The sequence below is a fragment of the Bos indicus genome, chromosome 9, assembly GCF_029378745.1.
Source record: "Bos indicus isolate NIAB-ARS_2022 breed Sahiwal x Tharparkar chromosome 9, NIAB-ARS_B.indTharparkar_mat_pri_1.0, whole genome shotgun sequence".
Taxonomy (NCBI): domain Eukaryota; kingdom Metazoa; phylum Chordata; class Mammalia; order Artiodactyla; family Bovidae; genus Bos; species Bos indicus.
The window spans coordinates 88,493,121-88,505,865 of record NC_091768.1 but is presented as its reverse complement, the minus strand read 5'-3'; the positions used below and the strand labels follow the sequence as shown (position 1 = coordinate 88,505,865).

General features: G+C 42.6%; 1 protein-coding gene across 2 annotated transcripts in view; it reads right to left on the bottom strand.

Moving 5' to 3' along the window:
* MTHFD1L (methylenetetrahydrofolate dehydrogenase (NADP+ dependent) 1 like) overlaps positions 1–12,745 on the bottom strand; it is a 181,866-nt gene that overhangs the window by 112,734 nt on the left and 56,387 nt on the right. For both annotated transcript variants that reach the window (XM_070796373.1, XM_019966947.2), the window contains exons 15-17: positions 12,518–12,592; positions 10,653–10,755; positions 3,593–3,669 (exon numbers count right to left, since the gene is read on the bottom strand). In XM_070796373.1, coding sequence (XP_070652474.1) covers positions 3,593–3,669; positions 10,653–10,755; positions 12,518–12,592 — 255 coding nt within the window. The remainder of the gene's footprint in view (positions 1–3,592; positions 3,670–10,652; positions 10,756–12,517; positions 12,593–12,745) is intronic.

Here is a 12,745-nt window from a genome sequence, read left to right as displayed (position 1 = left end):
ATTCTCAGATGCACAAATTTCCAGCAATTGCACAGTCCTGGGCTTAGTGCTCTTTCTTTATTTGCTCTGCTGAGCAGAACAGGGCATGGCCAGGCCCCTCCATAACACCAGCTCGCGGCACTACGAGATGTGCTTTTGAGGCACGTCTCAGACTTGTAATTGTTAATGTGATGGTCTGATGGATGCAGATCTCCACTGCAGAACCGTAGTGCCACAAAGACAGGGACCATTTGAGGAAGGTTTGTTCCTGAGTCCCCAGCTTGGGGGACTGAGTGTGAAATGAAGCAGGATTCAATACGTGTTGGCAAAATAAAGAAAGAGTTCGCCAACTACCCTCTCTGTCACTTCTGTGTGTCGAGGGGGCTGCATGTGTTTGCCCCATTAAGAGATGAGCAGCAAACTGTGAAAGAAGATGGTCTGAAGCCAGTTTTGTAGACTTAGAGCTTGGCACAGCAGTGAGGAGGCCCCCAACTTGTGTTCTCCACACCCACTCCCCAGTCATGAGGTGACGTGGAATCCATTCTGAGCTGTCCACCTCAGATGGTGAACCGTTCAGCCACAAACGTGGAGAGTGGCTACTTTCTGAGAAATGCCCCTGGGCCTTCCTATTCCCTCTCCTGGCTCTGATTCCACCCTGGACACAATCCAACAAGAACACAAGGAACGATCGCCCTCTTCCTCCTCCTAATTCAGTCACTGGACAAAACCACTTCATCACCCTCCGTCCCCAGGGGTGTGGGAGCCAGACAAGTTCAGTCTTACATAGCAAATAGCTGCCCCCTGGCAGGATCACCTCAGGAGATATTTTATTGGTCCATTTTGGGCACCAGCAGAAGAGGAAATGAAGGAAAGAAGGAGCTTTCTGGCTACTTCCTGGTTGAGATTTCAGTAGTCGTTGATTTAGTGAAAACATATTACCTGAGAGTCAAATGCATCTATACTCAATTATTACATTCTCAATATAAGCCATTCCAAACATAAGTCGTTTTTCATTGTATGAAATTTAGGATTTTCTATACCTCCATTCTACTAAAAACAGTGCATATGAAAAAAGACTAAAAATAATGAGACTTTCTGTACAAAAACCAAGGTTCAAAATATCCTTAAAATATGAACTGTGTAAGTAATAAGAGGAATATATAACACTCCTATAGGTTCTTCATTTGTAATTGTTACAATTTCAGAATTTTGTATCTCAAGCACTATCAAAAACGAAGCAAGGATCAATATAAGAATAGTTACTCATTTTATGCCTGAATAGTGTAGCTATTAGTGGGCTACTTGTTTCTGTTTTGCAAATAAAATATTTCCAAATCACATTAAGGTATAAATAAGATATCCTTATTGCATATCACACGTTTACACAAAAGACAAAAAGCCATGTTGGCAAGGATGTGAATTGACGTAGCTTTCCTGGAATGTGATGGGGAAATGCACACCAACATTTACATCTGTATCCTCTGATTCTGCAGTTATGGATCTGGGAGTTTGTCGTAAGGGTATCATCAGGCAGGATTACACAAAAATGTGTGTATGTTGTTGTTGTTCAGTCACTAAGTCACGTCTGACTCTTTGTGACCCCATGGACTGCAGCCCAGCAGGCTTCCCATCCCTCACCATCTCCCGGAGTTTGCTCAGATTCATGTCCATTGACTCAGTGATGATATCTAAACATCTCATCCTCTGTCGCCCCCTTCTCCTCTAGCCAAAATCAAGGTCTTTTCCAATGAGTCAACTCTTCACATCAGGTGGCCAAAGTATTGGAGCATCAGCTTCAGAATCATTCCTTCCAGGGAATATACACTTAGTACTTACTAACAGTAGATCTGATCTTAATGTAAGAAGTGCATTAAGTACAATACACAAAGTAACCTACAAAACAAGAGGCTGTCAAACAACATCCTCAAGATCCTGGCCTTAATGATATGTTGTACAAGAGATGACTCAACAGTAGTAGATACAACGGTCATCTTAATTACATTCACCCATTCTTGTCCATTTTAGTTAACTGATTCCTAAGATGTCAATGTTCACTCTTGCCACCTTCTGCTTGACCACTTTCAATTTACCTTGATTCATGGACCTAACATTCCAGGTTCCTATACAGTATTGTTCTTTACAACACCAGGCTTTACTTTCACCACCAGACACACTCACGACTGAGTGTTGTTTCCACTTTGGCCCAGCCACTTCATTGTTTCAGGAGCTATTTGTAATTGCCCTCTGCTCTTCTCTAGTAGCATACTGACACCTTTTGACATGGGCTCATCTTCCAGTGTCATATCTCTTTGCTTTTTTCGTACTGTTTATGAGGTTCTCATGGCAAGAATATTGGAGTGGTTTGCCATTCCCCTCTCCAAGGGACCACGTTTTATCAGAACTCTTCACTATGACCTATCCATCTTGGGTGGCCCTGCATGGTATGGCTCATAGTTTCATTGTTACACAGGCCCTTCACCACAATCCATGAAGGGGTTATGTATTTTATGTTGGGATAAAATAAATAAGCTGTAACATACGTGTACATGTATGTTACAGCTTGTTTATTTTAGCCCAACACCCTAAGTTACATTAAGAGTGAACTGGTTGAATCCAGTTATGGTACATCTACAAAATGTGATGTTATATAGCTATTAAAAAATGATGATCTAGATCTACTTTTATTGACACAGAAATATGTTTTAAGTTAAAATAGCTTTAAAGGTTAAAAAAAATCAGTTAAAGTTCTTAAATATAGTCTTTTATAATTTAAAAATATGTATGCTTAAAGCAATATAGAATACAACCTTGGACAAGTTACCTAACGCAATATGCCAACTTTTCTCATTTGCAAACTAGATTTACAAACTAAATGTGCTCATCATGCATGTAACAGGCCTACCAACACAAGGCACCAAGTGAGCATCAGACCACAGCCATTGTTTATCTTGCACCTCTCTAGTGCCAAGATAAAGCACAAAAATAAGCACAGAAAGTGTGCAAGTTAATGCAAAAGCCATGAATCTAAAGCTATCTTAAGGTATAAAGTTTACTACAAAAAATAATAATTTAGAGGCCTGCTGTGCCTGGATGAAAAATCGTGGAATGAATTTATATTCCCTAAGCACCGTTGCTTCACACCAGAGTCCTATTAAAATGAGGATGAGCATTGTAATTTATCTTCCACATTTTCTGGGTTTGGATAATAGGACATTATTCTTAACAACTTCTCAGGCTATTAAGCCAAATAACTGGGTGTTTATTCTTTGGTTTATGAAACATGAATAATACGTCTGAGACTTTCATTTTTCAGTTGTTATGCAACTAACTGGGTAGACTGACAATAAAACATGTTAGAAAGTATATTCAAGGCATACCCTGAATGGCTCCTAGCAGAAATACAACTAAAATCACACAGGAAAAGGGTGGTAAGATAATATTCAAGAGCTTCCGCCTCCTGATCCTTTCCCAGTCTTGCTGAGGGACTGGAAACATGTGGGGGGACGCACTGGCCCCTGCAGGTGGAGGAATGAGAAGAGAAAAGCAGAGAACCAGCTCCCGGGGCAGGGAAAATGCAAGAGCAGAGCCATCCCTAGAGAAGGCACTACCTTACCTGCCGGGAACAGCCCTTCTCTGTGTTCGCCTGCCCAATGGTTATTTTCCGTAGAAATCGGTCATTGGTATCCACAACTGAAAGAGAAGAGAACAGAGGATCAGCAAGTAGGAACTGGCTGTCCAGTGTGTATCTGAAGTGGTTCTGGATGCTGGGGAGGCAGTGGAGAGCAAGAAACATGGTTTGACTTCTTGAGCAGATGATCCCGTGTGAGGACACAGAAAGGGCTCAAAGAAACTAGCAATCACCCAGCCTAGGAAATAAAGGAGGGGACAGGAGAGCCTGTGTTGGGGCAGGGGTCAGGGGTGGCGTGCCATTTTTACCAGGCAGTAAGGAAAAGCATTTCTGAAGCAGTGTCCTTTTTTTTTTTTTTTCACAATGAAGCATGAGGCCCAAGAAGAAGACAATTAAGTCCCTCTAAAGGTAAACACTACATGACCGTATGACCCACCACTTCCAACAGAACTGGAAGCGGGTATTGCACACCCATGATCATAGCAGCATTTATTCACAACAGCCAAGGAGTGTCCACTGACAGATGAATGAATAAACCAATTTTATCCATTAACCCATTTGATCCAGTTTTATCCACTCATACCATGCGGTACAGATGGACAATGGAATGCTACACAGCCATAAAATGAGTGAATATTTGATACCTCATGCACCAACATGGATGAACATGGAAAATATCATGCAAAATGAAATAAACCGGATACAGTATGATTCCACTTGTACAGGGCTGTTAGAACAGGCAAATTATTTATAGAGACAGAACAGAATGGTGATGAACAGGGGCTGAGGGGAGGTGGGGAGTTATTATTTAGGAAATGAGTTTTTATTGAGGATGATAAAAAGATTTTGGGTATAGTTAGTGTTGATGGTATAACTATATATTGTACACTTAATGCCATGAATACCACACTTATGAGTAATTAAAATGATAATTTTATATTTTACCACCAGGAAAAATAAACCCTCTAAAATAAATAAAGTAGAATTTAGGGGGAGAAGTCAATGATGGTAAGAGTGGGTATCAATTCTCTTTACACTTTTCACTGGCTTGTCTGAATGGCACTGATTCACACTTTGTTTTGTGAAAACCAAATGTACAATGCCAGGAATCAAAGAAAGAAGGACACAGACTTCACTAATAATTCATATGGCATCAAAGAGCAGGCAGTCCAACTGACAACTTATATTCAACTTACTAAATGTTTAATACAGCGCTGACAAAAACAGTGATGGGAATCGCATATCTGGGGACTAATATCATCTGTGGGATAAACAATGTGAACGTTTCCTTTCATACACAAAGCACGAGCAGACCTGCTCACCTTGTCTGCCTCCATTGTTCCCTGACTTGTTAAGTGTCAGCTCTTTCTCCATGTACAATCCTCCTCTCTCTCACACATTCATACATACACACCCATTACCACAGGCCCATACGGATATCGAAGCAACACTCACCAAGCACAGGGCAATCTCTCTATGACTTTAAGGCACAGAGTCCTATATCCAGAAAGGAATGCCTCTCCATATCGCCACTGCTGCTGCTGCTGCTGCTAAGGCGCTTCAGTCGTGTCCAACTCTGTGAGACCCCATAGACGGCAGCCCACCAGGCTCCACTGTCCCTGGGATTCTCCAGGCAAGAACACTGGAGTGGGTTGCCATTGCCTTCTCCAATGCGTGAAAGTGAAGTCGCTCAGTTGTGTCCAACTCTGTGCAACCCCATGGACTGCAGCCCACCAGGCTCCTCCGTCCATGGGATTTTCCAGGCAAGAGTACTGGAGTGGGATGCCATTGGCTTCTCTGCCATATTGCCACTAGCTAGTACTTATTCTCAAGACCAATGGTGCAGAATCATATAAAGTAAAAGGATTTCCTATTCTCATGCGAAGCATACACACGTGATCTTTTTTATTGGAAATTCAGCTGGATTTATTTAGCAAAGAGAACACAAGCCAAGAATAGAAAAAGAACCAAGTTAACAAGATCAGCTATAATCAGTGGGAACCAGAACCACCACCCACCACCCCGCCCCCGCAGGCTGTGTTTGGCACGGCCCTAGTAGAGCAGGACATCTCACGGTCCATCAAGCTTTGGATGTCCGTGGAAAGACACAAGCGAAATGACAGTGATACATAAGACAAGAACTGTGAAGATTAAATTCTGATACACAAGAAAGATGCATACTAGAAAGTAACGCTTTGTTGTTCAGTCGCTAAGTCAAGTCGTGTCCGACTCTTTCTGTGACCCCATGGACTGTAGCCCACCAGGCTCCTCTGTCCATGGGATTTCCTAGACAAGAATACTGGAGTGGGTTGCTATTTCCCTCTTCAAGGGATCTTCCCAAACCAGGGACTGAACCCGTTATCTCCTGCTTGGCAGGTGCGTTCTTTACCACTGAGCCATCTGGAAAGCAGAAGGTAACACCAGTAATACAGAATTCCTTGACTCTAAGTCTTTAGCTCTAAGATAGAGCTAAAGATAGAGTGAGAAACATATTTATTCACTTCAGAGATTTTTACTTAGGGTCAATTTTGTGACAGATGCTGTGCCAGCTGTACAGGGATACAAAGACAAACGAGACATCATTCTCTGATGGAAGGCACTCGCTGGCCAAAGCGAGAGATGGAGAGTGCAGGTAGGTGTGGAGAAGGTGAAGAGCTCCTGCAGAGAGAAGAGATCTGTCTTTTCACTCTTTGCCCTAGACGGTCCCTTTAGGACTACACTGCTGTGTCCTGAGGCTCATTAACAACCAGCTACGGTTCAGGCACTGGGTGGTACAAGGTAGGACATAAGGGGCAGGCCCTTATTTTGGATTCAGCAGAAGAACGGTACTGATTCCCTGCAAAGTTGCAGGGCAGTGCTGGGAACCAGTAACTGGATATCAGTTTCCTGGAGATCGAGGCTTTGGGTCCTTTGTCTAACAGCCCTTGAGCCCCTGCAGGACCCAATGCTCAGAAAGGCAGGGATTCACATCCCAGGGAACAATAAAATGACCCAATGTCCACTGTCTCTTCTGCTTATATCATGTGTTTCTATAAAAGTCTATCAGCTCCCAGTTCCTCCCTGTCAGCAGGCATTATGAGGCCTTCAAGCTTCTGATAGGAAGCATAGGATAAAACCACCAAGAGTCACATTTCTTACACAGGATGAAAGGAAAGAAGTGACCACTAAATGTCCAACATCCATATGGTGTGAGAGGAGGTTTTTAGCCTCACGAGGTCCCTGAATGTCTCCTTTCTAGTTATCAAATTAGAAAAGCATCTAATCTCATCATAAAGGTTATACTCTTTTAAGCTCTAAGTCCAATTATTAAATGGCCTCAATCTACGTGATGGGAGAGTCCTTTTTCTCATATTAATCCATGGGAGGAAGAGCCAAACTAGCTGTCAAATGTCATTCCGAACTCCTTGTGGCAATGGAACATGATATAAATGATATCTTATTATGATATAAATGAAACTAGTAGGGTACAAATTCTATAGCTTTAATTATACACAACTCCAGGTGGCAAATGACGTTTTTGTCCTTCAGTGCCCTAAACAATAATGCCATTCTAACATTTATCGGGACTATTTTTTTAACGTCATCTCCATGAGAAATGATTCACAACCACAGTAACGTCAGTGTTTTCATGCTTCTCAGAGAGAAAGAAGAAGAACACAGCCCTGTTTCTGATGGCTACCTCTGCTGGAGCCACAGTGCAGATGTGGAAGACTGTCCCTCGTGTAAGATTTCTTTTTAGCATATCCCCATGCTAGGTTTCAAATACACTGATTTCACCTGCATAATTTTTCATTTGTAAGTACACCTCCAAATATCTTTTAAGGAATAAAACGAATTCACAAATACCTGGAAAAAGTTGACTATGACTTTTGAATACAATGGTGTTGGAATAATTAATCCTTCCAGTAGATTCCCAATAAAATGCTAAACATATTCATACCAAGAATTAAAAATGATGATGGTGGGACTTCCCTGGCAGTCCAGTGGTTAAGGCTGTGCAGTTCCACTGCAGGGAGTGTGGGTTCAAACCCTGGTTGGGGAACTAAGATCCCATATGTCCCACGGAGCAGCCAAAAAGATACATAAATAAAATAAAAATGATGTTGGTCTGTTCAGTAATAGGCATATGTTTAAGGAGGTTGTAGTTCATTCACAGAAGACTTCTGGGACCATTTAAAATGACCACAACAGTCACTAACAAAATGGAACATGATATAAATGATATCTTATTATGATATAAATGGAACTAGTAGGGTACAAATTCTATAGCTTTAATTATAAACAAAATGTAGGTGCACAGAAAAACTATGAATAGTAGTTTTATTTGCACAGTTAGACATTTCTGATTTTTTTTAGAGATGCGGAGAAGGCAATGGCACCCCACTCCAGTACTCTTGCCTGGAAAATCCCATGGACGGAGGAGCCTGGTGGGCTGCAGTCCACGGGGTCGCTAAGAGTCAGACACGACTGAGTGACTTCACTTTCACTTTTCACTTTCATGCATTGGAGAAGGAAATGGCAACCCACTCCAGTGTTCTTGCCTGGAGAATCCCAGGGACGAGGGAGCCTGATGGGCTGCCGTCGATGGGGTCGCACAGAGTCGGACACGACTGAAGCGACTTAGCAGTAGCAGCAGCAGAATCTGTATGATCCAACTAGTCCATTCTAAAGGAGATCAGTCCTGGGATTTCTTTGGAGGGAATGATGCTAAAGCTGAAACTCCAGTACTTTGGCCACCTCATTCGAAGAGTTGACCCATTGGAAAAGACTCTGATGCTGGGAGGGATTGGGGGCAGGAGGAGAAGGGGACGACAGAGGATGAGATGGCTGGATGGCATCACTGACTCGATGGACGTGAGTCTGAGTGAACTCCGGGAGCTGGTGATGGACAGGGAGGCCTGGCGTGCTGCGATTCATGGGGTTGCAAAGAGTTGGACACGACTGAGCAATTGAACTAAACTAACAAAAAAAAATCTGTATAATGTTACTACTTTGATAATTTTAAAAAGCATTCAGAAGTTTCTGAAGAGATTTTACTCTATGTTAGGAGTCTGGGAGACAGAGACACACAGAAAAAGTACCTCATACGACTATTACCATAATGACCATCTGGATGGTGCTTCAGGGTTGGAAAGTACTCTCATGTCCCACTACAGCCACCCAAGGGAAAGGCTGCTATTATGACTCATTTACAGATGAGGAAAGCGAGTAATTCACTTGTCCAGAGTTACACAGCTCATAAATGACAGAGACAAGACGGGTTCTCTAGTCTTTGCTTTTCCATCTCACTAAATTTTGTAGTGAACAGGTTGAATGGATTCCCGGGAGTTGAGCTTCATGCAGGTGGGGTGGTCCTGAGCTGTGTCCGGGAAGGCAAGATGGGAGATGGGGCGGGATGGGCCAGCGGGGGGCGGGGCAGAGGGATGAGGCAAACAGGAAGCAAAGGTGTGCATGGGGCTGGCCACAAGGCAGTGCTCCTGAAGGCCAGGCCAAGGGTGCAGCACCAACCACCCAGGATGGAGGCTCTCAGAAAGGGGGTGACAGGACACCTCCCCCTCTACTATGAAATCACCGAGTTGTGGGGGGGGGCGGCGGGGGTTGGAAATGGAAGTAAGAAAATCTACTAAAAGGTAACTGCAATAAATCAGGCATCTACTCATAATTAAAAAAAAAATGTTACATATAGCAAACTCCCGTTGGCTATCTACTTTACATAGAGTAATATGTTTCCTTGTTACTCCCTCCATACACCTCACCCTCTCCTGCTGTGTCTTAGGAAACTCAAACAGGAGCTCTGTATCAACCTAGAAGGGTTGGATGGGGGAGATGGGAGGGAGGTTCAACAAAGAGAGGAGATATGTATACTTATGTCTGATGCATGTTAAGGTTTGACAGAAAATAACAAAATTCTGTAAAGCAATTATCCTTCAGTTAAAAAAAAAAAAAAAGTGTGTAGAAATGGAGAAATGTGGTGATAGGGGAATTCTGAGAAGAAAAACAAAGGAAGGATCAGGAGTACACACTATCTGACTCTTCTTTAGGTTTTATCAAGTGCTGTTACCACATGCCTGGAAGCATGTATTATCGACTCCATTTCCATTTGCCAGAACAGGCATGTGCTTTGCTCTGGGGCTGCTAAGTCGCTTCAGTCGTGCAACCCCATAGATGGCAGCCCACCAAGCTTCCCCATCCCTGGAATTCTCCAGGCAAGAACACTGGAGTGGGTGGCCATTTCCTTCTCCAATGCATGAAAGTGAAAAGTGAAAGTGAAGTCACTCAGTTGTGTCCGACTCTGTGTGACCCCATAGACAGCCCACCAGGCTCCTCCGTCCATGGATTTTCCAGGCAAGAGTACTGGAGTGGGGTGCCATTGCCTTCTCCGTGCTTTGCTCAGGGTCACGCAGTTAAGTTAGTGGCGAGGGAGACATCCGCTCAAGGCTCCTGACTCCACATTCGGTGCCTTCCTGCCCACCCCACCCACATCCCACCCTTGCAGACAGCAGGGTGGGGTGGCAGTGGAGAGGGGATGTCACAGCAAAGAGGGAAACAGGGAGGCTAGGGCCGAAGTCCCTTCATGCTGCATTTCAAGTGTTAGGATTCTCATCAGTGGCTGGAAGCATTATACTCAGAGAAAAAAATTCCTCACTGAAAACAGAAATTTCTGAGAGGCTCAGACCTGGCTGGTAAGGGAAGAGAAAGGAAGAAATTAAAATTAGGGTGCCCGGTAGAGAGGCAGTGGGAGCCACAGACAGTCCTTCCACTAACAGAAGACAAGAGCGCAGAGAAGAGACAGGAAGAAAGTACTTTTCCTGGGAAATTGGTAGAGCCGGAGTGATTGGGATGAGCTAAGGGCACAGTTATTTCTCCCAACTAGGAGACGAGGATGAGAAAGGCTGGTCAAACAACAGTGACTGAGTTAATGGAGCGACTGTGCAACGCAAGCTGGGAAGACAGCGGAAGAAATACAATCGTGCGTGTGTGAAATCAACTGAGGGGCGCCCGCTGGAGGACGTGTCGCCCTCCTCATCCGGCCACCAGCACCCACCTCTCTGCCATGTGATGGTGGAGGGGTCAATGTCAAGACGGGCAAATTTCCTCATTTCCTCTTCTGTCAGCGCACTCGGATCAGTCTTATTTATTCCCAGTCTCTAGTGGTTAAGAAGAACAAAATGCGATGGGTTTTAGAAGGAATAGAAAGCAAGATGTAATCAAATTGTCTCTACTTCTACTTCCTCTGTAACTAGGACAACCTTTTTAAAAACTAAGCTGAACTTCAAGTAAATTGCAGGTTAGGCCAACTCATAAATGAATGTCAGAATCCAAACACACCCTAAATGGAAGACACGGATATTTGTAATTGTTACTGTTGTTTAGTTGCTTCGTCGCGTCCTACTCTTTGCGACCCCATGGACTGCAGCATGCCAGGCTTCCCTGTCCTTCACCATCTCCTGGAGTTTGCTCAAACTCTTAAAAGGTGACGATGCAGGTGACAATATACAAAGAACAAGTGTTGCATTGCCTGTCGTGACCTCAGGTTATGTGGTCACCTCATGCTGTGCTCAGAAGGGGCATAAACGGTCTATCTAATTGATGCTTGAGTTCATTAATTCTTCTTTTCTGATATAAATCCCAATAATTTAAGTTTTATGTCTATGAGTTCAAGTCATTTCTATTTCCATTAGAAAAAAAATTAAAACTTTAAATGCATCTTTTTCTACAAAGGAAACATTTTAAGAAAGTGCTTTTTGATAGTATATAAGAGTGTCTGCCACATGCCAGCCATCCTGGTAAGTTAAGAAGAAATACTGGGAGCTTAGTCCTGACTGTGGAATTTAAACTCTAACCAGAAGGATAAGAACCTGAGTAGACTGGTTCCGGGATGAAAAACATTTTTACTGCCGCTTAAGGGACACAGTCTGAGACTGCATGTCTTTTTATTATTTATTGTGATAAGCCTTTCTTAGGGCTTTCCTGGTGGCTCAGTGCTAAGAACGTGCCTGCCAATATAGGAGATGCAGGTTTGATCCCTGGGTCAGGAAGATCCCCTGGAGAAGCAAATGAAAACTCACTCAAGTATTCTTGCCTGGGAAATCCCATTGGACAGAGCAGCCTGGTGGGCTACAGTCTATGGGTTTGCAAAGAGTCTGACACGACTTAGCGACTAGACAACAACAAAGTCTAAGAAAAGAATGTAGGAAACAGAAACTATATAAATGGTGGAGTTGCTGAGGATAGTATATTGTATATTGTGCATTCTCAACAAATTGAACTTGGTTTAGTAAGAAGCCAGGCGATAAATTTCTTAAACCCATTCCACCAATTAATGGTTGTAAATTAAAGTTATTTTTTCATTTCTGAAAAAAAGCAAGGGGAAAATCCATGATTCAAAGGATGTTAAGTAGCAAACAGCACCAGAAAATGGCAAAATGGATAAGAATTAAGAGCGCATCCACAAATACAATCTTAATACCTTGCTGCAATAAAAAATGAAATAGATGAGTTTTCAAAGGCTTCCCTAGAAAGTTAAAACATGTTATGGAAAAGACTCTTGGCCATCCTCATTTGTTGGTTGACAAGAGTTCTCAGCAAAGTGGTCCTCTCATTTTATAGATGAAGAAGCTGACATCTACAAGCGAGAACTAATTTGTTCACCAGTTTTTTGGTGCAGGATCCAGGCCTCAGGCATCTAGTTCCATGCAATCTTTGCTACACTGTTCTGCCTTTTTAAGAGTTTTATATATATATATATATATATATATATAAAATCTACTTTATATATGTGTATGTATATATATATGTATAAGGTATCTGAAAACCAAAACTCAAATCAAGTTCAAGATTTCTGGTTTCAATTTTTTGATTTGTGTCCAGGGTATTTTTTTGTTAAAGAACCATTAACTGGAAACTTACTTTCAGCCGAGCAAGTTGAATTTTTGAAAATTCTCGAACACCATTCACTGAAGGAATCAGTCGATTATACAGGGCCTAAAAACACAAAACAAAAACAAAACTCACACAAGTTTAAGGGCCAACCACGAATGTGGACAATTTACAGAATATGACACAGTTCATTACATTTATAACTAAACTGTTTGGATTAGAGACCCTATTAAAATTCTTGGCTAATGTAAACAATTT